This window comes from Tripterygium wilfordii, chromosome 15 (assembly GCF_013401445.1).
Source record: "Tripterygium wilfordii isolate XIE 37 chromosome 15, ASM1340144v1, whole genome shotgun sequence".
NCBI classification, from domain to species: domain Eukaryota; kingdom Viridiplantae; phylum Streptophyta; class Magnoliopsida; order Celastrales; family Celastraceae; genus Tripterygium; species Tripterygium wilfordii.
The window spans coordinates 13,035,016-13,062,720 of NC_052246.1; the positions used below are offsets into that span (position 1 = coordinate 13,035,016).

At 35.7% G+C, this 27,705-nt stretch overlaps 1 protein-coding gene across 1 annotated transcript; it reads right to left on the minus strand.

Moving 5' to 3' along the window:
- Positions 1–543: 543 nt before the first annotated feature.
- LOC120016019 (callose synthase 9) lies at positions 544–27,578 on the minus strand. Its single transcript, XM_038868579.1, has 52 exons — positions 27,359–27,578; positions 26,726–26,937; positions 25,846–25,943; positions 24,661–24,824; positions 23,832–23,928; positions 23,022–23,132; positions 22,820–22,945; positions 22,224–22,313; positions 21,775–21,872; positions 21,542–21,659; positions 21,103–21,228; positions 20,871–20,947; positions 20,718–20,796; positions 19,610–19,732; positions 18,703–18,805; positions 18,392–18,515; positions 18,071–18,260; positions 17,845–17,897; positions 17,666–17,726; positions 17,509–17,590; positions 16,986–17,035; positions 16,071–16,157; positions 15,559–15,644; positions 15,442–15,466; positions 14,847–14,941; positions 14,614–14,695; positions 14,333–14,493; positions 14,117–14,237; positions 13,432–13,529; positions 13,259–13,349; positions 13,023–13,183; positions 12,806–12,915; positions 12,159–12,293; positions 11,842–11,910; positions 11,584–11,761; positions 10,615–10,729; positions 10,375–10,494; positions 9,308–9,423; positions 9,139–9,222; positions 8,900–9,012; positions 7,261–7,313; positions 7,019–7,195; positions 6,535–6,582; positions 5,697–5,855; positions 5,139–5,252; positions 4,971–5,059; positions 4,697–4,855; positions 4,423–4,525; positions 3,052–3,171; positions 2,178–2,228; positions 1,902–2,084; positions 544–1,102 (listed from the first exon to the last, which is right to left on the minus strand). The coding sequence occupies exons 2-52, from the start codon at positions 26,925–26,927 to the stop codon at positions 866–868; spliced, it is 5,712 nt and encodes a 1,903-aa protein (XP_038724507.1). The 5' UTR covers positions 26,928–26,937; positions 27,359–27,578; the 3' UTR covers positions 544–865.
- Positions 27,579–27,705: the final 127 nt, after the last annotated feature.

Here is a 27,705-nt window from a genome sequence, read left to right on the forward strand (position 1 = left end):
GTTCCTACCCAATAGGATTTCACCATGTAAGCTATTGAAAATATGTGTACCTTGATTGACTGTCCTAGGCAACAGTAAAGGCTTACAAGAAATGAGACCTAAACCCTATAAGGCCCTTATTTACGCTTTCAGGCCCAGCCCAATCGTACGACACTGGCGCTCATATTATTTTCTAAGGTCCTCCAAAGCCATACTAGAACGATAGAGAAACAAAATTGAAGGGAAACCAAAGCACACACCGCATATCAAAGGAAGCGTGGAAGAAGATTTAAGGGAAGTATCAAAGCAGAAGATAATATAATAATATGGTGGAGAGAATTGCCTCCAGTAAAACGCAAGGTGGAGAAAAGTTGTACACTACCAAGTTTACTGAATGAGATTTAAAAGTCATTCCAAAGAAAAAAAAGAGACAAGCTCTTTTTCTTTCTCAATGACGTATTGTTTAAAACACGACTTCAAGTAGTAAGAACTAAGAAATGATGTAAATTCAATCCCTGAATTGCAAAAGCAAACATGTAGTTGATTCCCATTAATTTTCTCATAGACAAAATATGACTTGACTTGAAGTAGTAAGAAATGCACAAAGTTTCATGCACACAATAGGAGGCCCCGTTTATGATGAGAGAGTGACAGATCCATCGACTGAGAAAAATGTTCCGTGCCTAGATCGATCTCCTTTGTATTAGAATGGTTTCACTGTTACTAAATTCCCTTCAAAAAGGGCAGCCGAGAAAAACAGTGGAATTGAAAACCACAAGACAAATCTTACACCCCAAAAAAGTCCCCTTTCCCAAAAGTGCCCCAAAACTCACAGAAGAATGTTATTCGGTTATTTACAACAATACCTACAAAGGTTGGTTTGTCATCATATCCCCGTGTTGGGATTGTTTCCTGCAAGAATAAGAGAAATTTCCAACCCTCGACTGAAGGCCTGGTTGAACATGAGCCGAGTTTGGAATGTTGATACAAATGGAAACCACGAGAATAATGCAACAGGGATGAAAATAATCATCCCCATTCCTGCATCATATAAACGTGCAATCGAACGAATTGATTTCCACAACCCCAACTTTTTCATCAACGGCTTCCAAGCAGATGCAATCTGCAAAACAAGTTGAGAAAACAACATTAGAAATGGAAGGGTACTAGAAAAGGAAATTCTTTGCATATGAAAAAAACGCTGAGAGAACCACGACTCGTGACAATTTTACTAGCCTCTATTATCAGGATTTGATAGCAACAAATACAGTTATTTACCTGATAACTGTTAAGTATTACAAACATCATTTCTTTTCTTTGAACATGAAAAAATGATATGTAATAGATAGGGCACCAACTGGTGCGGTGCCACCCACCTGCAGTTGCCAGTTTTCAATAAAAGAAGAGCTCTACCACCACATTTCAAAATACATTTTCATCAACATTAAAGTTTCCGCTGCAATTATGGGTCTGGAAACTTTAAAAAAAATTATCCGTTTAAAAGAAATTGAACATGCAGCTAAACAAGGAATGATAAGGATAAGAAACAAGACTCTTGTATGATATTTTCTAGGTAGAGTATCACCGACTGAATATCAAAAACATCTTGAGGAATTACGAGGGAGAAAAGATGGGACTCGTTCACAACAACTACTCAAAGTGCAATAAATCTCAGGTGTCAGATACATCAAATTTCTAATTAAAATGAGGAAATGCTTATACCCAACGGAAGTGGGATTATATCGTATGTAATATGGCGGACCCAGTTAGATCCTCCAAAAGTTTTAGGATTGTTTTGAGTACAACTGTCATTCATTTTTCACCTCTGAAGCCCATTTAAAAAGGATGATGAGAAGATAGCAAATATGCCAATTGCCAAGGAAAGAAATGTGATACTCGTAAGCAAGATGATGAACACTCACAGATAGAATTCCCCATCCGGTAGGCAAAAATGCCAAGATACACGCAAAAATGTCTGGAACTGTCAAATTTGTAAATACAACTGCAATGGCTAAACCAGCCAGTGCCATCAAGAAGGAGAGTCCTTGGATGAAGCGCAATAGGAGCTGGAAATTAACTGATATCTTCTGGCTGAATGTGAACACCTGCATAGAAAAGATTTAAAGGATAATTAAAATTTGCGTCCCCATCTTAAAGTGTCAAGACCCGTATCTTGAGTTCATAAGTCATACACACACCTTGAAAAGAACAATAATCACTGCTAGCACAACCCATGACAGGCCATAAACCTACAAGGTATCAAACATGTCACAAATGCCAGAAGTCAGTTATGATTTTACAATGTTCGAGGCCATACTCTATGAAGAACAATAAGCACTCAAAAGTATCAATAATATATATCCTCCATGGCTAGACACCAATCTTTATAAAGCCTTGACCATATAATAAAAAAGAGGAGAAACAATTTAAAGCACAAGTCAACTATGCAACGAAAAAGGAAACTATAATTAGCCTCGCTTAATGACATCTGGCTGTCCACGTAGAACCACCAAAGATCGACATCTAGGAACCAGTTCAGGAGAAAGGTTGTTAACAAGTAGGATATCATCGTCCTACATAAATAGCATCGTAAGAATGCAACAACCACAATACAAGCAGCAGTCGAATTCCAGAGACCTTTATAATCACTATAAGTTCCAGTGATAAGCATTGAACACCAGAAAGCTTTAAAACTGCAATCTAAATTTGGAAAACAATTTTCACATTATTTTGGAAACCATATTGTAGCAATATAGAATTATAGATCTCTATCATGTTTATTTTAAAAAGTTCAAGTCATAAATTCAAGAAATCACATGGTTTAAAGATAGAAAGAAGAGATGTTAAAGTCACACAACTGGTGAAGATTCCCATCAGGTCTAACATAAAATAGATGACAATAGTTTAAACATAAAGAAAAATGGACACTTACAGAATTGGTAAAAGAATAAGTTTAGTCAAAGGATAAAGGCCTAACTTCTAGTGGAAAACTAGGCACCTAAGGCAATCAAATACAGGTTTGATGGAAAATGCACAGACAAAACCTATCCGTAATGATGAATGTGGGGTTACCGTCAATGATGTATCTGTTCCTTGTAAATGAAGCTTGTAAACAATGCCATACTGGAAGATGAAAAATCTAAGACTCAAGATAGTCTCCATTATCCTCCCTCTCATGGTTCGGATATGTGCCTGTGTATGCAATACTTGAGCTTTATTAACAATGAAACAAGGAAGAAAATAAGGACCAAGCATAATAGTGTCAAAGCGCAGCAAGTTGATAAATATAGCATTTCAAACCATAAAGAGAAAAAAAAATCGTGAACCTAGAAATTTTGACAAATAATGTTCAATTTTGTCTTACTTGAAGAATACTAGAATAGCAAGTAACAAAGGGCGCAGCAGAAGCAAATCAAACAGATAAGGACCACAGCCCAGGGTCACCTTACCACCTGGAACCAGCCCAATATGTTTGGGTTATAAGCTTTATGCCTTATATTTATAGGCTTATCAAAAGTTCTCATTGTTTAGCTTTCACTGGTCACTAATTCTTTCTGAATTTCATCGGAAACAAGTATATATTTGAGTATTGTGTTCCCCACGCAATAGAACCAGCATATTACAAAAAATCAACCAAGTAGAATTTGGGATGAAGGATCAATATGCAACCAAAAAACAAATAAATAAATTAGGGATAGAGATTCAGATACATCAACAGGCTGAAATACTAAACGTCCATATTGAAAAGCTCATGAACATATTGATATGCAGGACTAAAAGGCTGTTATCCTGTTGCACACCATCTGCTACACATTTCAACTTGTAAATTATTTATGTGCCCCCAGACAGAGAAAGAAGAAGCATGGTACACATGTTCCTTATTCCAGTGCAGTCGGCAGCACTATAGATGTTGTAATCTATAGTATACCTGACCTTGACAGTAGTAATAATGGTAGCATTCATCCAATACTATTTTTTGCATGAAATTGAATTATCGGTTCTTTTCAGTTCCTACTTGCTAGCCAGGTCTGAAGTAGTCAGCACTTGGCATGAGAAAACAAAGGGCATACACATCAGGTCTTGCTTTATGTTCTCAATTGAAAAAAAAATTATTTACCAAAACTACTAAACATACAGAGTTGGCAACAAGATTGCATCCTCACAAACATACTAGAAAATGTAATAAAAGAAAGTCCACGTAAGTGTTTTGGCAGTGGAAAACTCTCAACGACGGAAGGATAATATTACAGATAGACCTACCAGCAAAAGTTAATCAATTGCATTTGAAAAATAAAAATGTAAAAATAGCTATTTTGTCCATTGAAATTCAGGGAGCACAACAATATCTTTCAAATCCAAACAATGTTAATTATGTTAGCCAACCACGAGCGCATTAGCCCACACATAAGTAGAACAGGCATAACAAGGAAAGGAAAAAGTTACCAATTCCTCATCCCACCAGGCTTCCCAACTTTCTTCTCCCCTAACTCCAATCCCACCTCGGTAAAGAAGCCAGTATGTCCAATCTCTGAAGTCCTCCACTGTCCTATAAGGACAACACACATGGTTATTAATAAGAAACTGGGATTTTTTATTTTATTTTATTGTTCAATAGGAATTTTGGCCCATGCCCCAAGGCAGGGTGGTATAGAGCTTAACAAGACGAACTAATGGTGCTGCTCCTCATAAGCAGGAAAACATAGAAAACTGTACTTACTTTTGCCATTCAAATCCAGATGGATTGAACAAATAGGGGGCAAAAAGCCAAGAAAGAGCCATAAACCAACTGCTGATGCTCAGAAGAATATATGAGAGGGCACCGCCCTCGTTATATCCATATGCAAGGTACACTATCAACAATATTGCCACTTCAAATCTGGAGAAAGGATATACATCAAATCAGTTATTGCATTGGAACCAAATGTGCAAGATTTCAGTAGAAGAAAGTACGGAGGTAGGAGTGCGGGCATGGGGAAGAGAGAGATACAAACCCTTTTACAAAATGACTACGGGAGTATAGCCTGTAGTTCTCAGCAAATTTAATATGGCGGACCACAAATCCTCTACCAGTGGCTCGATACTACCAAGAAACCCACAACACCTTAGCAAGCGACCACATAAGAGAACACCTGAGCAATAAAACAAACACAACAACATACCTTTGCACCACCATGAAGTATTGTTCGACCGAAATAATGAGTTTTTGTGCCCAAAGAGAATGTGAAGAAGACAGAACAAAGTTGAAGCTGCATTGTGATAAAACTGACAACAGCCTGGAGTGATAAAAAAATAGATTAACATATGAGTGAACAAATAGTTGCAATTTTTTATTAGAAAGTTGCTGATTAAAAATAGCCACACAGCACAGAGAGGGCAAGGAAAAGAGAAATAGATACATCCTTAACAATGTTGAAGCAAAGATTTCAGCACAAAAGATGGAAATGAGTCACTGCCTTACGGCCCTTACCACCAAGTTACCGGAAAAGATAAAAACACATTTTTCTATATGAGCAATATCCTTCATATCAGCAGCCAACATTAGTTCACAGGTTATACTAACTCTGTAAAATTATTAAGAAAATTAATCAAAGAAATACGACGCTCATTTATTCACCTGGATTAATCCCATACATCACAAAAGAAAATCAATACAAGGAAAGAAAGAATTAAAAAATATCATGTAAACAAGAAATATTAAACGTAGGATCAGCAATTACCTTCAGCAAACCCTGTTCCAAGATGAGACCAAAAATCAATGGCACAGCAGTAAATATACCAATTTGGAGAAGAAACTGAGTATTCAATGCAGCACTAAGTGCTGTGTTATCTGTTATGCGAGCTCTCACTTGCATAGTTTCACCCACACCAGATAATGCCTGAAACAACATCCCGTCAGAGAGAGAGAGAGAGAGAGAGTAGTATGGCAAAGCCATAGAAAGCCAGTTATCTTAATGCTGCTTTATAACAAAGAACATAAGTTATCAATATAAAGTACAAACAAAACACATTATCCCAAATCAAGGAAAAAGTCAACATTAAAATGCAGATCTCTAAATAGCTCTAGTATTATTTCACTTACAGTCTACTTACAGGCGAACATGTGGTCTAGTAGTAGAATTGCAGGAGTGCAACCTAAAGGTCATAGATTCAATTCTTGAAAACAAACTATCCACATATTATGTGGGGTAAAGTCTGCATACATTTTGCATGTCTCTAACCCCATCCACTGTGAGAGCCTTGTGTACGGCAGCACAGGTGTTGGTTACCTTTTTACACTTACAATATACTTCTCATTTAAAACAATCACACTTGCCACCCGAGAAAAAAGCCATAATCACAAAATATATTCAAAAAACAAACAAGCTTGGCACCTTCCCACTAGATAATAAAGACAACTTTAGCATGAATTTATTTTTCACATAGCTCCTGCCAGAATGTATTCAAATTAGACATGCTTTTAACAAAGCATTCTTTTAGGGAGAGGATGGAAATTAATTTGAACAACAGCATGATATTTTCAGAATTAGATATCAAAAAATAGACGCTTCAACTTACCAAATATGTCTTCCCATAAAGGAAAATATATACAGTTAGCACCGTTAACTGCAAAAGAAAATGAAAGGAACTGTTCAGACATTGAACACTATAAGTCACAGCTTGGAGTTCCAAATCATGCTGACTGCATCCAGTTTCTCACAAGGAGGTAAATTTTTCTGGTCAAAACTTTTCTTTCTTGTTCATTCAATGTACATGGAATGTAAAGCATGGACACTAGAAGGAAAAAAAATCAAGGTGACAAAACAGTTTTTATAGTGCATGAGTGCCACGTCAGTATCACTCTCAGGGCAATGCAATATCCATCTTGCAATTAAAAAAAAAGAAGAAGAACAAGCAGCACATGATTAAACTGAAGAAAAAATGTTAAAGAAAACACAAAGTTTTCCACAAATGTTTTTTCTACGCAGTTTGAGCAAACACACAACTTCAATTTATCAAACCAATAGAAATAGTCACAACGCCTAAAGACAGTGTAATATACCATGGTACAAAAGTAGTATCCCACAGTGGTAAAATAGAATGACATCATGCGAAAGAAATCAAATAGCTGTCCAAGCCTGTAAACATCTCGACTAAGAACTTGCTCGCCATTACCACCAGCAACTTTCCCCTCGAAAACAGCAATCTGATTGAGGCCAACATCCCTTCCTTTACCAACCTGAAGACCTTGAATTAGAAAATTCAAATCAAATATAAATATGATGAGGAAGTGAAAAATCGTACCTGAATATACTCATGATGAGTTATATTCCCTTGGCGTAAAGTTGAGTTAAATCCTGGATCGTAGTAAAATTGCATAAATTAGAAAGAAAAAAAAAACCCAGCAAGTAAAATAGCATAATTATACAATTAAGCGTAGGATCGTCACTAAGAAAACTCAAATTTGAGAAGAGACGAGTAAGGAATTCAGAAGAGGAGTACAACATGATAGGCAACAATGAAAAAAGGTAAATCAGAGAAGCCAAATAAGGTCCTAATAAAATTACAGAAAACTGACCTCCCATCTACTAAGCCAGATATTTGAACTGGATGAATCCCGTTCTATCTTACGTTGGAACCAATTTAAAAGTAAACAACACTTCAAAAATTAACAATTACGTAGCGCTTCAGTTCCTTTTGATGCCATTCGTTTTTCGTGTGTCTCACTAAATCTACCAGTAATATTTCCTGCTTGGCAGAGTAGCATCATATGGCACAAAATACAACATTAAACGCACAGTTCCCAAACCACCGATTATTTATAGGAGAATTTCATCATCACAACGGCTACCCGAATCCATATGAAAACCAGTTCAAATCCACTATGTGAATTCCATTGCACCATTTATTTCGGTTCATATATATTTCAACACTTCCATCCATTTATATTTCCATACATTTCAGAAAAATGTAAAAGGTCAAGATACAAGGCTTACCAACTCATATTTGTAATTAGCAGAAACTAGTAAAAAAGACCAATTGTGTAACTTTAATTGAGCAATACGAGGAGAACAGCAGCAAATGAGGCTATCTTGAATTTAGATCCCTCTCTATCTCAACCATATGGCATCCAGCCATCACCCCTCTCTTCATGTCTTACATATCACACAAGCATCGCCACCTCCTCCCATCTTTTCATCTTCAATTGCCATAATCCCAAATAGTATGATGCCAGAGTCACTGTCTAACATTTACACTCATACAGTAGAACTATTAAGCCTAAATAGATATTATTCATCTGTCTAGCCTCTTGCCGCGTTGTTTCATTACAGAAAAGTCTTTTTGATAGGAATTTTACAAAGGCTCCGCACCTTTGTCTCCCTAGAAATGTAAAATATCACCAGTTCGGTAAGAGACGAACAATAAAATCTGGCTAGTTTGGTTAGAGAACAACAATAGAATCTTCAATGGCTAGTAAACACTGATGGACAGACTTATTGATAATTTCCTGTGCACTCCTAAATTCTGGCTATCTAACACTTGTAATAACTCATTTGCTATGATCAGCTTAGCTGACTTGTAATCGTATTGCGTTGCACCGCCTAGGTGCACTGCCATATTTTGACTTCAAAACAGGTCAACAAAGAAAATTTTATATTGTTGAACTGTACTGCCAAATTTTCATGAACTATTCTTATCGTAATGGATTGATCCGTATGGTCTGTTTCCTTCATAGATGGTTGAGTTCAATTCTGAACTTGAGCTCTAATAAACTTGTTAGGTTAAGCCAACTGACAGAATCAAGCTTGCCCTAATCAGATTTTTAAAGACGAGCCTGATCAGGCTATTCAAAATTTTGTTGTCTTGACATTTAGGTTCTCAGCACCAAGCTAAACCCAAAGAACTTCCTTCAATCCAAATCTATTGGGTAACACATAAATACCTGCAAAAATGTCTTCACTGATGTTGATAATGCGAGAGGCCTTGCTGATACCACCTCGTGTAACGTGGAAAACTCTATCAAAAACATCAGGATGCCCATAATGCATACGAACCCTAACATTGTGTAGGTTGACAAATAAAAAAAAAAATCCATGGAGTAAGAAACTAACAAATATATTGGAGCCTTTTCTTTGAAGCAAACAAAACAAATTTGATTTTGAGCCATTAAACTGGACTTACTTCAAAGGATTCGCAAGAACACGCTGACCCAGAGTTACAAAGCTTGTTTCTTGATTGGACATAAAGGAGGCCAAAGAAGAGACACTGCACACAATCACAAGTAATCAAATGTTGTAACGGTGAAATTGGCCAAATGTTCATATCCGATACAGATTAAATAGGAAAATACCTTCCGGTAAACACATGTTCCCTGACACCAAGGATGGTGGCAGGACGAATACCATGATCACAATGGAATTCCTCGAGAAGATTTCTCATTTTCAAGGCTTCCTCAAAATAGTTGTCCTAGTACAAGCAATATTTAGATGATAAGAACTTTTCTTATGCAAATGCGTAAGGAATTGGGAAAAGAAAGTAACCCAACAAACAAATAAACTAAACTAGTTTCAAACTTAATTGATTGAAAGATCATTGCGCTTATATTATGTGCAATACAGTTGTATTAGCAGTGATCACCAAAAGTCAATCTTAAGTTCAGCCTTTTCCCCAACTTCAATAAAGACTTTTTACATGCATTTTTGGAGACGCAGTATAGTATACGCATGCAAAGACAAAAATATCACACATACAGGGACGTGGATGCATAAAATTTTACGTTCACTCACTACATGCACGAGCAGAGGTGCATGCATCCAAGTATGGAAGGGTCAGGAGATGCAAACGTGAGAGCTGCTCAACGTGATAAATTGTCAAATCTCTACTAAAAGCTGCTGAAATTCAAGGCATTCAAAAGGTCTATAGTTTTATTTAAGTGTTGTGTTAATAACAGAAAATTATTGGGGCTTGGGAGCTTGTAGAAAACAAAGAAATTAGACTTTATTTGAAAGACTAGCTTTAGCAGAATGAAAAGGTGAAATTAACATAAAGCTCAAGCAAGAAAAATCTCTACTTAAAAATTAGTGGCACTATGGCTTTTAGGTCAATACGAGAGCTTGCAAAAGTTTCAGGTGTAATAGAAAACCCAAAATTGTATGATGAAATATGAATAATCGGTAAGGAGTCATGACTCAGGACACGCACACATGGATTTATCAATTAGAAACAACCGCATAGCGCTAAATTCAACTATGTTTATAATAATTTGATTGCGAGCAACGCTTCAGCATTTAAACACAACTCAAAAACAACACCACATAACAATTAGAACACATCAAAAATCTGATTGACTAGATATAGGCTTCGTCAACACAGGACGTCCAAAAGAACTGCATTCACTGACAAGGAAAAATTTATCACCTGATTCATGTCAATGGTTTGAACTGCATTTCCACGAGTAAATATAATTGCATGGTTTTGATTCTCAGGTTTTCCTTCGCCAAGTTTTGGATTTCCAGGCAATTTTATAGAGTAAATTTCCTGCAAACTAGAAAAAATAAGTGGTACGCGATACACAATTGAGAAGAAGTAGATAAGCAAAAAATTTAAAAACCAAATCAAATATTCTTTTTTTTTTTTCCTAACGTAGGGTATCCCAACCTTGTCTTTTCCATTGATGTCCGCCTTCACGAGCTTTGAGTAGTATTCTGTGTGGACTATACCATCCTTCAGAGTTTCAACTTCATCAATGAATGCAACACGCAAGGCTTCATTTCTAAAAGAGGTGAAACGGAATCTATTAGATGTGCATATTACAAGAAATATTAATAATATAATGCATTTCCAGCAAAAAATATTAATACAGCCGAAATGCTCAAATACCGAATTCTAGAAACTAGAAGAATCCCAAAATTAAATAAAAAATAAGGGAAAGACATGAGAGGCAAGAAAATCAACATTTATCATTTTAGTGTCTCATATATAAGAAGTCGGTGCTAATCAAACTAAATGTCAATTGTACAGAGAAACATCGGATAACATTTGTGAAGTAAAAGTGACAAAAGAAACTACTTGACCCTTAGTTCCCATTTTCAAGTGAGACTCGCATTGTTCACAAATATTCATTTTGTAGTGGGTTGTGACAACACATGCCTTAAGCAACACAAGCGAACATTCTTTCTGGCGAACAAGTCGTGCCAGATTTCGAGCGTTGTGAGACACAAGAAAATCTATTGAGTTAGTGGGCATTATGCTTAGAAACAGGGTTAATATTCTTTGTCTTTAGGAGACGAATTATAGTGTGAACCAAACGGAAAAGGAAAGGAAAAAAAAAAACATGTTAACACTTGGTACAAAATAAATAACAGAAATAGACAGTGATCATTGACAAGACATTTAAAAAAAGGTTGTTGACATTAAGAGGACAGAAGATATGGTTTTCCAACGAAAATAACGATGGGACAAAAATTGCTATTATCTCCCATAAATGGGATTGGATGAAACTGCCAAGAGGATGCAAGGGATACCTAGACCCAAAAAAAAGATATCAAGGCTTGTAATTGTGGTTATTATTGATAATGCCACTGAAAACTAAAAATGTTCAGCCTACAGAAGCACCCAACAGCTGACCTTTGCATCAGCAACGCAATATCAGTTGCTTCAGGTTTTTGGTCCTCCTTTTGCTTCCCATATATTTGACATGTAACCACATATGTGAACTTAAGGTCGGCCTGAGCTCGTGCTTCAGGAGACAACTCAAAACCTTGAGTCTCAGTTGCATCGGTACCGGAATATGCAGCTTCGACGTCTGACAACACCATAATATATTAGGAGAAGGTTAATGTTGCAAACAATAAGGGAAGGCATGTGATGGTAAATTGAGCTAACCCCCAACAGCCATTCTTTCCAAATATGTCTGTAGCATGAGAGCTTTTCTATAGTACATCATCCCACGAACTGCATTTTACCAAACAAATAGTAGATAAACATTACTTTCCATCAAAAAAAATTATATTGAAATAAAAATTCAAATAATGCCGGCTATTGTCTAACATGGAAACAAATAGAGTGAAGTCTCATTTTTGTCCAAATAAATCACATTCTCCAATATAAGATGGGAAAATCCAAATGGTAAAAGAGCATAGAGGAGAAATAATAAGGAAATACAATCAAGGACAAAGAAGATAAGAATGCGAGAACCGTACCTGTTCTAGCTAATGTCTGTCCTCGGTAGGAGGCCCAAAATCGGAGCTCCAGGATATCACTAGGACTGTCAAAAAGTTCAGTATCTAATGCATTCTCATCACGGCCAATTCGAGCAAGAAAGTTCTTCCACTCATCTGTTATAAGCACCTTTAATGTTTAGCTATGAGATAGAAATAGAATACAGTTGAGGCAACTAGTATGATCATTTCATTGGTGTACAAGGCAATAACCTTTGTCACTTCATCTTAATCATATGCAAAAAATATCAGCCCAAACCATGTTCATGTTCTCATATGAAAAAATAATATTTTTAGAAAGGAAATGGGCAGGTTAAATCCAGGCATGCATAATAGCTAAAAAAAGAAAACATCAAAAACAAAATTTTCATTAAGGAGCATGTACTGACCGTGTTCACTGCAATTCATAGGAAAGTTTCCCAATAAGTTACCAAATTTTAGTTCAATGGTAAAAAACAAAATCACAGAGAGAGAACCAAGAAAAAAAAACGCACATACACGCACACCATGTCAGCATATTAGAATGGCACTAGAATTAAACAAAAAATCATACAGGATGTGTGGTGCTGGAGAGTAATAGGTTAAGTTTTCCCCTTTCCTGGCTACCCATAGAAAGAAGCAAAGAGTACCTGGATATATTTTCTGCAGGTAAAACAAAGTTGATATTCCATCCTCATTTTTCTTCAGGAGTTCACCCATGCTATAAAGAACAATCTCTGAATAATATGGAGTAAACACACTGCAAATACACCAAAATAAATATGAAGATGAGAATATAAGATAAGATTAATTGAAAACATGCTTTGACACACATAGAAAATCTATACGTAAAACAGAAAGGTCAACCTGAATGACAGCATCTCACGCACTGGCTTTGTTTTGGGCATCTTCATAAAAAGGGAATTGGTAAAAAATTCCAGCCGACGCCTGGCCTCAAGATTGTGAGGGATATTTGACGCAGAGTCTTTGATAGTTAATAGGGAATACAGTCTTTTAGCTTGTGCTTTCTGCATATGTTCCACAATTACTCATCTTGCAAGAAGCAAAAACACAAAAGGCGAATCAACTCTGCTAAAACATACCAACTCAGCATCTTTTGGCCACTTCAAATTCATGAAAAGGCGACCCTCGATCCTTGCCTTTGACAACAAATTCCATTCATCATAGTTTTTACTGGAATAGATGCATACAAATAGGCACATGAGCAGAAAGTGAAGTAATTTGAAAAACTAAGCATTACTTAAGTTTAACAAACCTCATATTAACAGAAAGCACATCATGCCGCACAACATCATAGAGATCTTGAACTGCCTTTACAGCACCTTTTTCCATTTCTGGTTTGTCCGACTCTTTCTGCACACACAGAATTTCAAACATAAAAAAAAAAATCCCACAAATGTCAAAATGACTTCAGAAAAACATATGAAAAATTTATGTGAAAAAACTATAAACGGAGAACCAGCAGATTCGTCCATCAAAACATTGAGAGAAATATTGATTAGCTGGTGGAATATCAAAACTACAAAACCCATTGCATTAAACAAATTTGCAGAATGTCAAGACACAATCACTAAATAGCAGAAGTTCTAAGATTCCACTCCATTGGTGTTAGTTTTAGGGGAAAACATGTATGCATGTTACACGAGAACCATCAACCATTTTAAACATATTTGCTTGTCTACCTTAATGGTTCACCCACAGTAATTTAACCTAAGCATAGGGTAACCCCAAATAGTAGAGAGGTTGCTTCCCATAATAAAAAACATGACCTCTAAGTTGCATTGAAAAGGGGAAGATTCTGCCACCCCTTCCTATAAAACTAAAAACAGACGAGAGAAAAGAAGCCTTGGGGGGGGGGGGGGGGGGGGGGCTTTAAAAGCGAAGAGGAGCTTGCTATTTAAATTTCACACCATCTTGAGAACAAAAACAACAATACAGACCAGAATTCCCATGAGAGCGGTAACTCGTGAAATGACAAGGTGTAGCTTATTCAGCTGAAAGTCAACATGAATACTCCTCTTGTCTATACTAGCTTGAATATCTTGATATACCCTCTCAACCCTGACAAAAGAGACATAGTTATGGAAAAAGTCTTTGATTTTTATGTTTAGTCACCTGCACTCCCAGCCAATAGCTAAATTGAATTTAAAACGTACCACATTCTTCCTTCTCCTTCCAAAATTTCTGTGAGAATAAGTTTAAGACTGTGATAGCACTCCTCAACTGCATACTTCATATAATCATCTCTAGAAATCCTTTCCCACAGCTCATCTTGAGAATCCCTGCTCTCCGCTGCAATATCTCTGGCCAAAAATATCTGCATAATTATATTGAACTCAGTTAACATGGAAATGTAAATGAGAAATTGTTGAACGCAAAAAGGGGGGCGAAATCTGGCAACAATGAAACTGCAGCTGATTGGGAGCAACTAAATGACCTTGCTTGCAAGAAGAACCAGGGGCCATTGAACTAAGGGAAGATTCCCAGAATTTTTGGGCATCAGAAGCAACTCCATTTCCCTGTACGGAGAGAAGAAATATTGAGGTGAGTGCTACCGTGCCATAACAAAAGCTGTAATTGGACAATAATCTTTAACACACAAGATGTAACGAAACATATATGACAGCTACCAGACCATAGAAAACAGGTAATAACTTATCTAGTACTCACAAATTTGTGACATAATCTTCTTCCCTTAGATTTCTTATTATTTCATTCCAAAAGGGAGAAAATCTAGCAGCATCCACCTTGTTCTTCTCCACCACCTTCAGAGACAAGGCTGACTGAGTTACACAACAACTATATGTATATGCAAAAGGCAAAATCTGATTATCAACACAAATAGATTGGTCTGGAGTGCGGACTCTAAGCAGTCAAATGGATAAACAAAATGGACGTTTTCATCCTTTTTTCAGTGCAAACAGATTGGTGGACGGTGATATATGAAAGGCTGCAAACTCAACAGCCAAATTTAACAATTTCAACAAAAGAATTCAATACAAGAAACTTCAATGGAAGAATTTTGCAATCTTTTTGGGAACTTAAAATATGATTATTTACCATTCAAAACAAATGTCACTAAAGATAATTAGTTTAAACAGAAGTTGAAATAAATTATGTGAAAACAATAAAAAAATCAACTATTTCAACTTTTTTTAACAATAATGTACCATGATTTTCTCCATGCTATTTAAAATAGTTATTATATTTGAGCAATTATGTATATGCTAAATCTAGACTTAATTAGAGGACTCAAATGACTCACCGGACTAGACTGACCGTGAGGAATCCTGCAATAGAAAGCATGCATTTAGGTACAGACTTATGGAGAAAAAAAAAACTCAGACCATGACAAAAATGTCTACTGATGGGCGAAAGAAACCTGCTTGACAGAGGGATGTGAAGAGTATCCATAAAAGCCTTAGGGAACTCCTCAAAACGCTTGTGAACAGCACCCAAAGACCTTATCTGAAGGTCATTACATACAATTGAATTACAGTTTACGAACCAACAAAACAAGAAAATGGAAGATGCATGCACATTTATGAGTTATTAAGGGACACTTAGCAGTGAGCCAAGGCAATGTATAAAGATTTTGTGGCATATCCATGTGTCCTAATGTGTTTGACGCAAACAAACAAGTTAAATACAGAGACATGCACATACATGGCATGCATAAATACATTCATGCACACAAATAATAGTTACCATATGTATGTATGAGATTGTGAGAAAATGCATAAATGTTGCAATATGTATGTATGAGCACAAACGTGTTTTAGGAATTAGGAAGCACAGGGATGTGTGGGTGCGGACAGAAAAGGCCAGTTACAATTAACAGAATTAAGCTTTGTGTTTCACAATAAATGAAAGCAAAAAAATGCAGTCGCATACCTCCCCAAGACGATCCCTTGCCCCAAGCAAGAATCCCCAAGCAGCCGATATAAGAGTGTAAAACACGTAGATATCCAAGAGATAGATCTGTAAAAGAAAAGGTTGGATGAGGAGAATAAAATTGAGGTCAGGAGAATGATTAAAGCAATCTGAGTAGCAATCTGAGTGCTGTACTCATACAAGCCAAAGACATTTAATAGATATTTATATGTTCAAAGACAGGATTTACTCCAAAGATCTGAAAAAAATTCTTCAAGGGAGTTGGAATTATCATAATTCATGAATTAAAACCTAAATTAAGCAGCCTAAGATTTAATTTAATTGGTCCTTTACAAATTTGGTTATATTTTAAGCGAAACTGAAAATGGACACAGGAATCTATGATGTGTAAACTTTATCTTTTCTCATCATCCTAGTCATCATCAAAGCCTTTATCCTAAATAAAGGTAGTGTTGGCTACAAGAATCTATATGAAAAATTAGGGATATCCATTACATAATTATCCTATGCCATTCATTCCGATCAAAAGCTACACACTCAACAAATCCTATAGAGTCCATATCTGTCCTAAAAATTCCATCCATGTCTCAACTACTTCGGTTTTTGGCAGGAAAAGAGATTTATCAACATCCAATAGAGATACAACTCGAATTTAGTACAATGAACAACTTCTAGAAATAAATGTCTAAAAAACTTCAAATGCCACAGACACTAGGAAAAATGAGAGAACGGCATAGAAATATGAACCCATCACTGCACCCATAAAGATGTGTGACCACAATGGCTTAAAAAAATTTCAGTACATGATTGAATCAAAGATAAGTACATAGATGATAGATGAAAAAAGGATAAATACATGTGTAATACCACTGTGTGTACATACACAAAAAAGGAAAGAAAATTTTATTAACTTACAGCGATCACCGGCGCCCATAAACTAACAACGGTTAGAGCGTTATGGTTATCTGCAACAAAAGACGACTTTCAAACTAAGCAAATGCACCATCAAATTACCCAAAAAAAATTAAGGATTAAACCTACTGATCAGTGAAGTGAACTGTATTTATAAGTTTTTGTAGAAAACATTAAGTTCTCTAAGACTTGGGGGCCAAGACAAAGTCAAGCTCATCTCCACCCTTCCTCTCTTCAACCAAGAGAAGGGAATGAAAAAGAAAAAAAAAATAACAGAGAGAAAGGATGCGACTATAAAAAAATTTCAGGTGAAAAGCACAGTTGATGCAAACAACAAATTATTTTAGGGATAAATAAAACATGGATAATAAACGGCTCTAAGCAAAAAATTAATTCGGATACAAAATAATGACTAGAATATTCTATACTATGTCCTCTCTCACAAGTCACACCTCCAGCACAGTTATTGTGGGCGAGAGAAAAAATGAATTATGCATACCAAAAGTCTGTAGACGAAACTACTTACTTTGGGAGACAAAATCATGCCATGAATATATTATGGAGTCCTGTTTCACAATAGTCCTTGTTGGTTTCACCAGTGGTTTAATCTGTAAAACCATTAATTAAATTACTCAGATAATAAATATCAATAATAACACCAACAAATGCATAAGTTTACTCACCTGGAGAAAATACGCGAATGAAAACTTTCCACCCAAAACAACTAGCCAAAACAGCATATACCTAAGGTATATGGGAAGAAATTAGTAATATCCACAAGAAGAGGGGAATGCACTTTAGAGTGCGAGAAGACGTATAACAATGAACAAAATTTGGTGAAAGAATAGAAGTCAGGGATTACTTGATGAAGTCAGTAGTTCTCTCATACATGCCACGTCCAACATAGTATCGTTCCTTGATAGTACAAATTACAGTATCAGTGATAAATTATGATTTAACAAAAATATAAAGAATCTCAACTACTATCTATATAAAGCAAAAAACAAAATGACAATATATAAAGCAACAAACAAAACTGGCAATCCAAGTATAGAGGTGAGATGAGGGAGCATAAAATTGTGAAATACCTGGTGCAACCACTTGACAAAGCGAATCAAAGGCCAGTGATCACATTGATTGGTCAAATGGTGGCAGGCCGGTATTCTCATGAGAACGCTTATAAAAAATTGGACTCCGGCATATGCACCTATAACAATCACATACAGTCTGAAGAGAACAGAATTTGCATTTGGTTTACTCTCTTCCTGGAAACCTTTGCTGTATTGGAGCACAAAAGACCAGATAGAAAGTAAGCGATTATTTACATATGAAGATGTAAACAACATGAGAAAACAAATCACCACAGAAAAGAAATAATGAATGAAAAGCCAGACTAACAAAAAACATACACATATAGGAAAGATATGATAGCTGAAGTAGCACCAAACCAAATAAAACGTAGAAAAATTCGAGAAACAGCAAAGCGTTGAGATGTAGAATATGCGCCATACATCATGATAACATCCAAGATACCTACATCAAGAATGAAAATCCTCAACTATTAATTGAACAATATTTTTGCAGCACAAGAAAATGTGCAAACATTGGTTGCACATTAAATTGAAAAAGAGAAAAAAAGACATCTTGTTGAGAATCAAAGACAGTACATGTTTGCTCTTTTGTGCACTCTTCATTCATTTTATGCAATGAAGAAACTTACTCTCGAAAAATTTCATCACAAAAAATGTTGGGCCAAGACTAAGAACTTCACGTAGTGTCTTGGAGTTCAATAGTTCATCATTAAATGCAATTATTATGAGTCCCTGTAAATTGAGAAACGGTAAGAACACGTAAACTATAAGAAGTCAAAATTAATTATGAAGAATAAACACAAGTTATACAAATAAACCAAAAGGGTTTTCTGAGGAGGAGACTAGACAGCATATCCCAATCAGTAAACTACATTTCAAATTGAAAAGTCATACCAACTCTGAAAATTATTTATTGCAACCATATTGTGCTTTTTATGTACAATTATTTAATCTGTTTTTCTGACAATAAGTGGGATTCAAGCGGGCATCTAGCAGGTCAATGGTGACCTGCCTATGTCACCATCCCAATCAGTAAACTACATTTCAAATTGAAAAGTCATGCAACTCTGAAATTATTTATTGCAACCATATTGCGCTTTTTATGTACAATTATTTAATCTGTTTTTCTGACGATAAGCGGGATTAAAGCGGGCATCTAGCAGGTCAATGATGACCTGCCTATGTCACTAGACCACAGTGGAAGAGGTTAACCCAATTATTTTCAGGCATGTAAAATTACACACCTTGTGTAAAAGACACTGAAGATTATTAGAAAAAGAAAAAAGAATAAAAAGCTTATCAATAAAAAGAGCAAAAAAATGAACTAAAGCACTTACTTTCTGTAATTGTACAGAGCGGAAAGTATTTAAGAGCAAAGCAAGCAAAACAGTAGAGGAAAGAATAAAACATATTTGGAAAAAGAAACAAGGAAGAAGCAGAACTATCATGCAGTTGAAGCGCAATCACAAAAAATAATATGATGACACACAGATGAATGGGAAATATGAAAATAAGCCTTTAAGATTCATGCCTTACCTGCAGCATCATAACAAGAAATATCCATAAACGGTGGAAACTATGATAAAGATGAAGAAACGTTCGATGCTCAACGAATGAAGTTTTCCCTTGATGTTTACTTGATCCAGATTCGAGAATATACTGTTTAAAAATGAAACAAGAGGAACCAGCAAAAGTACAAGGTTAAACTCCAGGGCATTCACTGAATAGACAAATCTATTATCTTACAAATCAACTTTAACATATGTGAAACAGATAAGGCTGTGCAACAGAGTCCATCCTGCCATAATAATTTCTACTGGGATACAAGTACTCGGCAATAATATTACATTGCCAAAATTTACTGCCAAACAATGCTACACAATGATATATGCTTGCCAATCATCACCAGGCAAACGCACGCCAAGCAAACCAAAACCCACTTGCAACCCAAGAGGAGAAAAGAGAACGAATTCGAAGGCAAGAAATCCACGGCATGGATTTTAATGCATAAATGTCTCCATATGATTTGTAAATGGCAGCCTCTTGGTGCCCTTTGGTTTTCAATATATATTACTTTACCATTCAAAAAGAAGACCTAATATGTGTCGGAGACAAATACACTATAACGGAAAGACCAACATTATAATTTCCTTGATATTGGCCCTCAAAGATTGCTAATTGAATACACCACAACAAATAAATCTCTTTGCTCCTCTCCACCAAGGAAGCCTCATTATTCCTCACACTTTAGAAGAAATCAACATGTTCACGTGGAAGACCAGATTTTTTTAGAAAATATGAGCAAGAACACATATTTATCCCGGTATAGCAACAAACTAATAAATAATGTATAATGAGAGTTCATCGCCCGTGCCAAGAAAGTAAGTGCAGCTTAAAGATGAGCAGAAAGCTCTTAAGCCAGATTCAAGGGCCAAAAGTTATTTTTATTCCTAAAGACAACATTGCAACTTTTCACCTCACTTTGCTAATAGAAAGCTAAAACATACAGGTTTCCAGAATCTTCTAAAGTGGCTGGTGCATCACAAAAAAGTAAATGTCTCTTAGAATAGAATGGAACACTACAAACAAAATAACAGATCCATCCATTAGAGAAGGAAACTAAACAATTAAAACAGTTACAAACCTTCAACCTCCGCTTTGGTTTCTGAAAAAAAGATGAACTGTTGCGCCAGGGCCAACTCAGTTCAAAGCAATGAAGTGACCTGAAATGGAGGGAAGGTCAGCATCAATATTGAAATGCTTTAATGTGGAACACGACCTTTCTGGAAATCCATACCAAAAATATTCATTAAAATCATCATAGTTTCTCCAAGAAGAATGAGGTGCTCTTCCATTATCACCGTTAGCAGCTTCCTGCATATTGTTAAACATAAGTCAGACACTTTGAAACCAAATGTGTATCTCACACATGAAAATGACAGAGAGGTCTAAAAACAGCGCGTAACTATCAGAACTAATCGAAGATATAAGTCTGTTATCAGAACATAAGAATAGTGCCCGGAACATACCGCAGCAACAACCTCATACAGAGGACCAATGACACTATTAAGGAATGATACACCATTCTCTGAAGCACAACTATTGGCTGGTTGAGCAGTCTGCTGTCTTAAAATTTCATCCATTTCCCTAACCATCTGCACACCAAATCAAAGATACAAAGCAGCATAAAAAAATTGATATCTTTTTCTTTATTGTTAAAATTCCAAAAACAACATGAATAATCATATTTAAAAAAAGCTGGAAGATAATGAATGAGGGTACTGGTGATTCTAGAAGCACTTAGGGAAAGGAGATAGGAGAGGGACTTCAAGAGAAAACAATCTTTCAGCAGTGCAAAATGCATGTACATACATAACAAATTTATATCAAAAACAACGTAAATACATAAGATCTTACCACAATTTCCATCAAGAAAGTTAATAATAAGTCACTTGGTCATCAACTTACATGATGAAATATGTAGCACAAGCACTCCGGAAGAAACCTGATGTTAGAAGCTTCACCCCATATTAAAAAATATAAGGAAACAAACAGTAATTTCTTTTCCTTGCTAACAGCCTCCAAACTGCAAAAAACACGATCACCACTCCATAATTCCCCATCATCATATGCCAACAAATCTAAAAAGAAAAAACACAACCAACTTCCACAAGGTAAGTAAAATGGACTAAAATTCATACTTGCTCCATACAGGTTGAATGCACAAGTAGCTACACCAATTAATGTAATTTTCAAGGGACTTCAGGAATACACTCTGTACAGCAGCCTCATCCAATATCTGGAGCAGGAGCAAAATCAAGCTAAAGTACAAAAAGTGTACAATACAAGCATCTAATATGAGAAAAATTACAGCAAAGACGATCAAAAGCCTGACATTAACTGAAAAACATAGACAATATGCAATTTCCATCACAGAGCTATACAGTTATAAACATACTTCACAAAGTTAGGGATGAAAAATGTACGTTCTGACTTTCAGGGCAGTCAAAATCACAAGAGCCAAACTATCATATATTCGTATCACCCTATCTCCAACGACACCAAACAAAGAGTTTCATGGCAACAACCAAAACAGACAACCACACTAACAATGGTTAATAAACATGACCTTTGATGTAAAGACACTTACAGGCTCTGTTTCACCAGGAACACCAAGTCGAGATTGCTCATTCGCAAGGAGGTGGACCACGTGTTCGCGCTGGTTAGAGACATTGTCTTTCTGGCATCCATATAATTTCATAAATGAGCACAAAGAACTAAGAAAGCATCATAGCCACAATCCAAATTAGAAAGATCTATATAATTATAAACACAGTGCCATAAAAGATGACACATTTATGCAATGTTGTCCTGTTGAAATAAGAAGGGCCACATTCATAAAGTTGAAACAGCAAGCCCATTCAATCGATTGTAAACTTTTCTTATTCCTGTCAGAAAGAACGGACTAAAACAATTGAAACAAAAGTGGAAAGGAAAGAGTAATGTATACATGTAGGAAAAGAGAGCGATAAGGAGCAAGGGGTAAAAGAAAATGACTGCAAGAAAACCATATATGCTCTAGGTTAAAAATCTGACCGCAAACATGTCATTTTTTACAGAAAACAAGGCAATGTTTTCCTCATGCAGCTTATCACCTAACAATACATAAGAAATAGTAATAAGGTCGCAATACCAGGGCATCTAGCAATAGTAAACAAGTAAGCTCAGAATTTGAATATTACAAACCTGAAACCCAAAAACATATTGCAGAAAATCAAGCATGTCGGCATCTCTAGAAGCAGGAATAGGAAAATCTGACGGCAATTTTGGCAGTCCCCTATTGTATTTCAAAGATGAAACTGCTGCATGTACCTGTTGACAAGCTTTGCAGGGTAATTGCAAAAGAAATACATTATGGAAATAAGGGGGAAGAGGTAAACTATTTGACCTCAGGGAAGGACCCAATGGCATTTGTTATTGAAGGAGCATCCAGAGGAATGATGTTATAAGCAATAAGGTCTTCAGTCATAGCAGCATCTGATTCAATCACGCGCTTCAACTGCAAGAAAGAGCAATCATAACAATAAATGGTCAAACCCAATGAAATAACGCCATAGTAATAAAAATCCAGCTACCAAAGTGACAAAATCATCTTTCCAGGAGACGATATAGTTTGGATCTAACCCTTCCAAGAAAAAGCAACCAAAAAAAGTTCGACAATTCCTCAAATATTAAATTTATAATTTATAGGAAAAAATTAAGTACGCAGATAAAAGGAATTTAATAGCCTAAGCAAAGCCACAGCAGTAAATTTGCTTCAAGTCCCTTTTCGATATCATATCAGTTACCTCTTCTTTTCTTACCAAATTTAGAACAGTTACTTCATAGACATGCAGGTTACGATTTAATCAACACAATAACACAGTTTTATTACAAGAAATTAAAAAGATTCAGTGAAATATGTGCTATTGTGTAGATTAAATTTGAAACCCTAACTCCATGAAGTCGCTGATCCAAATTTTAAAAAGAGAAGGAAAGAAACAATCAGATCACAGTTCTGAGCAAATTATAAGACTTCAATTTTCAGAATTAAGTGTCCGTAGAACTTCACTTTAAGTTACTAATTGTATTTGGCAGTTTAAGGTCGACAGACGTCTACAACCATAGTGATGCTTGGGTTGTTCCAAAAGAATGTCAGAAATACTGCTATATGCATGAAATAATTGAGTAAGGCAGTGCAAAAATATACAAATCAAACCTCATCAGGAATTTCCTTGGTAAGCTGCTCCAATACTGTGCCTAAAACTTTCAGAGTAGCAAAAACTCTTTTCCTCTTCACTGTTTTCCGCTCCAATCTAGATTTAATAAATTCATCAAAAAAAAAACATTTGGAAAAAAATGGATTGGCATATTGATTTCATAAAATGTATAATAAAGATATCTACGTCTAATTTAGAAGCTACAATAAAATCGGGTGGCAAGCCAAAATGCAGAAATCAGTGGCAACCTAATACAGGCAACGCATAAAAATAATAGCCAATCAATATCAATAATTCCACTGATATTCACAGACTGTTTTGTTGGATGAAAAGTACAATCTACAAAAACTACCTAACTGCCCATTGTCCATCATAAAATTAGTTTTTAAAAGTAAGAAAAAGGCCATAAATGTTTTTTTCCAACTTCATAAATACCTCAATTGCATTATGGTAAGTTAGAAAGAAAGATTATCATCATATTATTTCTCTCTTGCACGGACATAACATTTTGCATCATTAAAAACATAAGCCACATACCGAAAAGGACGATCAATTACATAAGCCCAAAACCATCAAAGAACAATGAAATACTATAGCCTACTGAAAGAAGCTCAAGCACCAAAGCACTAATCGAGGATACCACTTGGCCATGTTGCTCTTTCCAGGAAAACAAAACTACCAAAAGAAACGACACAAGCAAAGCACACAAACCAGTCATGGAAAACATAGGCAAGACTACCATTGAAAGTAAAAAAGAAAAGTCATAGTTCAAAGGCAAAGCTCAATTCACATAATAAATAAATTTGTTTTCCTATTCATGTTACATACTCGCCAAGATTTCCACTGAAAACACCAGACTCCCTCAATTTCATTTCTTCCTCCCGTAGCTTGTCCACATTGTTCTTCTCTCTATAAATCCTGTAAAACTCTTCCAAGCGAGCAATATCTTGACTTCTATCGATGGTTCCACCTTCCTTTTTAGCTAGCTTTTGCTGAAATTTCACAAATGTACAAGGAAAGGCAATATTCATTTTATGGGAAGAATCACATTAAATGAAAACTGACCTTTCATCATTAGTTCATAGCAAGATAAAAAAAGGCAAATACAATTAATTTTCCAAACACACGCATAAAAACAATCCATACAACACGCAACCACGGGCATGCTACCCAGCCCATCCTAACAAACAAATGCACCCACACATGCACGACCACCAGTTAATGGACGCAATGTTGCTACCGTTAAACTTTTTAGTAGTTCAGGGAAACCTAAAAAGGGCTCCTTAATAACCCATACTACTATTTAGATGATGGAGGTATTTTCAACAGGATTAAAAATTCCACAAGAGATGTAAGTCAAGATTTTCAATTTCAATATACACCAGAATGTTAATTTCTTCCTCAAAAATTATTTCAGGAGATTGAAAGGATTTTTCTACATACAAGTTTTCAGGGCTTCTCTTGTGCGTGCAAAAAGCACTCTAGTATGATATTCTCGCTTTTCAATGAATTAATTACTTATCAGAAATTCAGGAGAAATGAGGTAGAAGCACTGTTGAGCCCAAATGGGCTGGGTTAGAAGATAGAGGAGGTAAGGATGCCAACAATATGTCATGAAAAAAAATGTGAAAGCATATATATCCTGTATAGGTAGAGCAGGCTTACTTTTCAACTTTTCATTTTCCGAGTCTTTTAATATAATTTTTTTAACTATTAGAAAAGCACGTCTGTAAAGTGACTATAGGGTTCCATTAAAAGGAAAAGGGAAATTTGTTTAAACTAAGTGAAAAGGCATTAGTGTACATTTAAAAGTTATCAAACCAGAGACATTATTTGTTCCAACACACAGGTTGTAATTACGGCCCTAAAAGGAAAATATATAGATAAAATCCAAGGCACATACCTGCACCTTTGTAGATGCTTAACAATATTTTCATGTCTCAGTAAACATTCACTCAATTTAAGAGCAAAAATTTAATCTACACTTTCAAAGAAAACTAAAAAAAACTATACCTTGATAACAGACATTAAACCAGTCTTAAATTGTAGAACACCTCGCCCTTCACTATTGGGATCCAGATTTTGGGAAAGTGAGTAAGCATGTTCACACACTGCAGACAGACAACAAAAACTTTGTATATTAAAAAAAAAATAACGCATACTTATGTACATAAGCATAAAAATTACAAGTATATATACAATATATCATGCATATGAACTGCACATGATATCATGCACGTTTTGAAACTACAAATGCAAAAATGTATTTCCATGATTCAAAAGAAAAACATATGCAGTCGTTTTGTTATACGTAAAAAAATTGGTCTGAAATATTTGCCTCAAGCTAATCATTTTTCTTTGGTCAAGAAAAGCAAATTACTATGGAAGACTCAATAAATGTAAATTTTGAGAAAAAAGGTAGATGTACCTAGACCAACACTTCATTGGCAAACAGATTATCAAAAAGAAACACAGTAATAACTTCTTCCAAAAAAAATATTTTAAAAATACAGAAATTAACGCACTTGAATCTACCAAAACATTTATTTAGAGACACTAGATGATTTAAACAACTAATTGAGTATTCTAGGAATTGAGGGAACATTTTTTTTTGGATGGAAATTTTTGCCTGACAAAGTTTGTCAGATATTTCAGAAAAAAAGGAAAAAATCAACACTGAAACAGTGAAATGTCCATGTTTCATCTCTACTGATTTACATCTCAAGGAGAGGAAAAAAAACAACTGAAAAAATATAACAGACCTTGCAAATCAGAGCAAATCAACATGGGCAGCCCAAGGTCTTATACCAAAAATATGAATGAAAATAAATACAATCTCACCCAAAAATACATATCTTACACCAAAAAAAAAATTTCTAAAAAGGATACATACAAATTCTGGAGATATTAGGATCTTCATCTTGGATTTCATCAGCAGCTCTCAAAATTGCATCTATATCCCTATTGTTTGCAAGAGAAGATGGAACATTCCCAGCAATTCCACTAACAGGGCGACCAAGTGCATCAATCCCAATTCTTACACTTCTTAATGCAGCCCGCACTAACCGCTCCCATAGATCCTCCACTCGAGACATGATTTATTGTCTATTGAGCATGAAACATAACAAAATTTTTAGCCCCTCCTGTTCAACCAAAAACGAAGCGAAAGTAGTTCAAAAATAACAAGTACACGAAATTGCTAGTATCGAGTAAGGAAACAATTATCCTCAAATTTACTAGGCAAATATTACAGTATTTCCTAAAGACAAACAGCAAGCGTTGATTAATCCCTCAGGAAGTAAGTTTACACATATAAGCGCAGAAAGAAAAAGCCATGTCCCTCAAGCTGAAACAATTCGCACGCACACAGTTAAAGCAATACCTGCTCTGTTAAATAAAACAAATTCCTTAGGTCACAACGGTAAGCAATCACGAAGTGTTTTTCTCATCCTTTCTCGGAACCAAACAAAGAAAATCAAGGGAAACAGTTTCCGGTGAAAAGTGCACAGCAACAAAAATGGCATACCAGATCCGCGACGGCAAGAAACCCTAGAGGGGACGACGGAGCATAGAGCTAGCTGAACCAGTCTTTCCGACTCGGATCAAGAGTCAAGACCGAGTCAGGTTTTGTGGTTTCAGAAATAGAAATCCTCTGCAAGTGAAGGAAAATAAGAATCTCTGTAATCCGATGACAGCGAATAATTAAAGTTTCCAATTTTGATTTGTATGATATGACACGGTTAAGGAAACCCCAATTTCCAGAAGTGATAGGGAGACTTATGCATTAAACGGTCAAATCCAATTTGTCCAAAAAGCCCATTGGGCTTCATGTGTTTTCTCACCTTGGACTCCGTTATGGCTTTATAACTCGTC